The sequence below is a fragment of the Pinus tabuliformis genome, chromosome 4_1 (assembly GCF_031772625.1).
Source record: "Pinus tabuliformis cultivar Carrire ecotype Pingquan chromosome 4_1, CPIR1, whole genome shotgun sequence".
Lineage (NCBI taxonomy): Eukaryota > Viridiplantae > Streptophyta > Pinopsida > Pinales > Pinaceae > Pinus > Pinus tabuliformis.
The window spans coordinates 361,771,580-361,776,779 of NC_142303.1; the positions used below are offsets into that span (position 1 = coordinate 361,771,580).

The 5,200-nt window shown below is 40.8% G+C and overlaps 1 protein-coding gene across 1 annotated transcript; it reads right to left on the minus strand.

Annotated features, from left to right (window-relative positions):
• Window positions 1-2,421: 2,421 nt before the first annotated feature.
• Window positions 2,422-3,171, minus strand: LOC149175807 (uncharacterized). The gene has a single exon (XM_089421250.1). The coding sequence runs from the start codon at window positions 3,169-3,171 to the stop codon at window positions 2,422-2,424; it is 750 nt and encodes a 249-aa protein (XP_089277376.1).
• Window positions 3,172-5,200: the final 2,029 nt, after the last annotated feature.

A 5,200-nucleotide genomic window follows, 5' to 3' on the forward strand; every position in this document is an offset into this window, starting at 1 on the left:
ATTTCATTTGAGAATTAATATTTCCCTAGGTATAAAATTAAATTAATTTCATATTAGAATTAATATTATATACTAAAACAAATTAATATTAATAATATAATTAAAATAATTATATTAATATATTAGTATTAATAATATTATAATTAATATAATATAATTAATATAATTAATATTAATTAATATAATAATAATAATAATAATATAATTAATATAATTAATATTAATAATATATTAATAATAATATAATTATTATTTATATTTTTAGGAATAATAACATAATAAATAATAATAATATAATTAATATAATCAATTAATAATAATAATTATTATAATTATAATTAATAATATATTAATAATATAATTAATATAATTAATATTAATAAATTTAATTAAATTATTTAGGAATTAATTTCATATTAGAACTAATATTATATATTAAAACAAAATAAACTTTTAAAAACATATTAATATATAATATTAATAAAACAAATTAATATAATTAATAAAAAAAATTTAAAAATCAATATTAAATTATATAAAAATAAAAATTAATTAAAATAATTAAAAATTATTATTTCAGCCGACAGTTTGTTAATCCAAAAGTTTTATCCTCATCACTATTTATTATTTCTCCGCTGCTCTTCTGTCATCATCATTCTCATATCCTGAAGATGGATCCCATTTGGGATTTGAAACGTTGGTACAAAAATGATAAAACTGTGGATTCTCCGATCAATGATTCAAAAGGTTCCTTATTCTTTTTAGGACCCACTTTGGCGCGGCTAGGATAGAGAAAAGGTAAAGAGGCATTGCCTGAAGGACAGACTTGATGAGCACCACCCGACTGGCTAAATTTAGAGATCTATATGTCCAGAGGTTGAGACGGGAATCAAGCTTCTCTAGGAGAGATCGCCATGCTGGATGCTTTATGGCTGAGGCAGTGAGGGGGGCTCCGAGATATTTAGAGGGGAGGGTTGCAGAGGGGAAGCCCAGAATGCGAATGACAGCAGATTTAACAGAAGGAGGTGTGTGAAAGAAGAAAATCTGCGATTTGGAGCAGTTGACATGGGTGCCAGAGGCTTCAGAGAAATCATTGAGAAGGGCTTTTAAACGAGAGGCTTCCTGGACAGAGGGGTAGCCGAAAAGCATGGTGTCATCAACGAATTGCTGATGAGAGGTGGCAGGGGTATTGTGAACAGAAATACCTTTAAGCTGCTGAGAATGGAGGGCATGTTTAATGTGTCGACCAAGACCCTCAGCCATAAGCACAAAGAGGAAGGGGGATAGGGGGTCCCCTTGCCTGATACCTCGCGAGGGTTTGAAGGGGCGGGAGGGGATACCGTTCACAAGGATGGAAAAGTGAGTGGAAGTGATTAGGCTCATGATCCATCGGATCCACATGGAGCAAAATCCAAAAGCTTTTAACATATGTTGAATATAAGTCCAGCTGAGTTTATCAAACGCTTTAGAGAGATCCAGTTTGAGTATCATACCTGCTTGCTTTGAATGCTTGAGGGAGTGTATTATCTCATGCGTGAGGAGAATGCCATCCATTATCTGTCGTCCTTCCACGTACCCCGATTGTTCCGGTGAGATGAGCAGAGGTAAGAGAGGCTTAAGCCTATTTGCAATAACTTTAGATATGACTTTGTAGATGACGTTACATAGTGCTATTGGCCTGAATTTATCAGGGGTAATAGAGTCCTCCTCTTTAGGGATGAGAGTGATGAAGGTGGAGTTGAGGGAGGGAAGAAGCCAGCGCAGGGCTCTTGATTCTTCTACAATCTGCCAGACCTCCAACTTTATCATATCCCAGAAAGCGTGAAAGAACGTGGTGGTAAATCCATCTGGGCCAGGGGCCTTTCCTTCTTTAAGCTGGGACATTGCCTCATCCACTTCCTGGGGGAGAATAGGGCGCATGAGAAGCTCATTATGTTCCTCCTTGATGAGCTTTGGCACGTTGCTGATTATTTTCCTAATAGCCTGTTGCCGATCTTCCATTGGTTCATGGTGGACATGTTGGAAGTGATTGAGGAGTACCTCTTCGATTTCCTCATGCTTCTCTACTTTTGCCCCTTCTTGATTCTGGATGAAAGGTATGTTATTATGCATCCTTCTCTGCACCGTGGTTCTGTGGAAGAATTTGGTGTTGCGCTCCCCCTCCTTCAGCCATCTGACCCTTGACTTTTGCCTCCAATAGATTTCCTCCTGCTTTCTTCTGTCCTCGAGCTGGCTATGGATGAGCCTTTCCTGTTCCAGGGTAGCCTCCGTATGCCCTTCTGTGATAATCTTTTGTTGGAGATCCATCAGTTCCTGATTTAACTCTTGTTGCGCCTTAAAAATATTTCCAAAGGTCTCCCTATTCCATCTTTTTAGGTGATTTTTTAGAAATCTTAGCTTCTGTTGGAACTGATACATTTTTTATCCTTCTGGAGGGACAAAAGATGCCCAAATGGTCTTGACAAAGTCTTTGAATGTAGGGTGTGAGAGCCAAAACCCTTCAAAGCGGAAGGGTCTTTTTGTCAAGTCTCCTGGTCTTTGCCACTGTAGAGCAATCGGCCAGTGATCCGATCCTGTGTGTGCAAGGATTGCAGCTGAGATGTCTCCTCCTAGATGAACCGCATTGTCTGAGATGAGGAAGCGATCCAATTTGGAGGCAATTTGATGTTTGCCAGCTCTGCGATTGCTCCAAGTGAAGGTACCATTACAGAATGGCATATCTATGAGAGACGCATTTTGGATGAAGTCCTTGAAGCGAGCAACTTCTGGTTCCATTCTGATTCTCCCTCCTATCTTCTCCTCGATTTTAGTGATCATGTTAAAGTCTCCGGCAACAATCCATAATGGGTGCCTCCTGTTATTGCTCAGAGCTGCTATAGTGTCAAGGAGCGCAATTTTGCTTCCTGTATCTTGCGGGAAATATACATTTGATAAATTGCCATGTATGTTGGTACCCAATATATGAAAGGCCGCCTGTATGAGGTGATGAGAGGCATGAAAATCTGTGAGGGTTACCGCTTGGGTATTCCATACTATAGCAAGCCCTCCTGAGGCTCCCGAGGCGTCTACTGCAACTGAGCGACAACCTGGCCATGCTTTTGAGAGAATACTGCCTAGTGTAGAACTATTACACTTGGTTTCCTGGAGAAAACACATCTGTGGCTTTTCCATTTTAATCATGTTTTTTAACATCCTGAGTTTTCCAGGGCTGTTAAGCCCTCTTAAGTTCCATGATACAAGCTTCATGGTTCAACTGTTAATGGAGGGCTTGTAGTACTTCGTCAACTTAGCATACCTGCCTGAATCTACCAGGATTTTTCCAATCTCGATCGTTCGCTGGAGATCTGTTTTCCTTCCTCTCTTTTTAGTATCCTTTGGGCGTAGGCTGCCATCCCAATGACTTCCTGGTTGTATCCCTAGTTGGTGTTGATGATAGGCTCTCGAGATGACCACTTCGAGCTTATTGAGTTGATTCTCTGATATTGTGTCGTATGCTCTCTTTTTGCAAGCTAGTTCTAATTCCAGAATATCCAGACCATTTAGATCTATGCTTTCTGGCTCTTCTTCCATTTGTTGCACTTGACTGCTTTCTTCTATATTGATCTCTGAGTCCTGGGGGAGGTCTGCCTTTCCGTCGACTTCCATATCCTTGTGAATCTCTGCTGTTTCTTTCTGACTTCTGCTGAGGATAGTTGGGATGATGATGGGGGGCTGAGATTTGGGAGGGGGATCTGAGGGAGGGGGATGGGATGAGGAAGATGGGCGAGCTGGGTTGGTCTCAGAGATCAGGGGTTGTTCTTCAGAGGTCTGAGCAAGAATATCGAAGCTGTTCTTAGTTACTGGGCCTTGGGGTTTGTTAGACTGGGGTTTGTTCCCATTCTGGGGCTTTTTATGCGAGCGCTTCCGGCTTGGGACCTTGGTAAAGCCTTCCTGGGTTAGGTTTTCAGAAGGGTCAGGGGTGTTGGCTTTGGCATTTTGAGGGCAGTCCCTGAAGAGATGCCCCAGAGCATGGCACTTTCTGCAACGAAAGGGTACGTGTTCATAGTCGAGAGGCTGGATCCATTCTTCATCTCGGTGGGCGAGAGTTACCGACTCTGGTAAAGCTTCATTCAGGCGGATAAAGACACATATTCGAGCATAGGAGATGTACTTACGAGATTTGGTTTCTTCTGCCGCTCTGATGTATTCTCCCACTCCATTTCCTATACCCTTGAGAATGTCCTCGTCCCAATATTCATCTGGAAGAGAGTACAATCTGATCCAAACCGGCGCCCATGTGAGATCTTCTTTATCTGGGTTGAATCTTGGAATCCATTCCCTCAGATACAGTCCTGCTGAGTTAAAAAAGTAAGGCCCTGCTCCCAGAATCCTGTATTTGTCCTCTAGACAGAAAAAGATTGCAGTGAAGAAGCCTTTCGGCCCTAGCTGCAGAGTGACATCTCCTTTGGGTTTCCATTTCGCCGCAATCCAGCCGTATAAGGCTTTCTCAGTCGGCCAAAACCCTATAAACTTCCCAATGAGGGCATGATCTTTCATGTACTCTATTCTTCTGTCAATCTTGTCTCCCGGCAGCTCTATTCGTGGCCGTTCTTTGGCCACTGGTCGGCATGTTGATGAGGATATTTTCGGGCCTTCTTCTGGAGTTTCTCTTCCTTCTTGTGTGTTGTTGTCTTTGTTCTTCCGATTTCCGGTCTCCTTGTCATCATCTTGATGCTTTTTCCCTTTGTTTAAGATTTCCTGATCTACAGATCCAAAGATAACCGTTTGCTCAGGATCGTGCTGTGAAGGGGAGGGCTCTGACGCCCTCCCCTGAGGATGTTCCATTGCGCAACGCTAATGCCCTGCAGCTCTGTCACGCCGCAGAGATTTCCTTTCAGTCCCTGAGCGTATTCCGTGCAGTGCAGTCGGCGCCGTTGAGAGTTTTCTCAGAACCCTAGTTCCGTGATCTTTTTCAAGTTCAAAATCTTTGGGTTGGTAATATTAATCCCTTAGGTTTATAATATTAAAAATCCCTTAGGTTTATTAAACCCCAATATTAAGGGTTAAAGATTAATCCTATGGTTTAATATTAATCCCTTAGGTTTATAATATTAATAATCTATTGTGTTTATTAAACCCCAATATTAAGTGTTAAAGATTAATCACATAGTCTAATATTAATCCCTTAGGTTTATTATGTCTATCCCTTTGGTTTATTAAC

Excerpts from the sequence above, each read along its gene's own strand:
- LOC149175807 (XM_089421250.1), bottom strand. The coding sequence starts at position 3,171 with ATGGAAAAGCCACAGATGTGTTTTCTCCAGGAAACCAAGTGTAATAGT.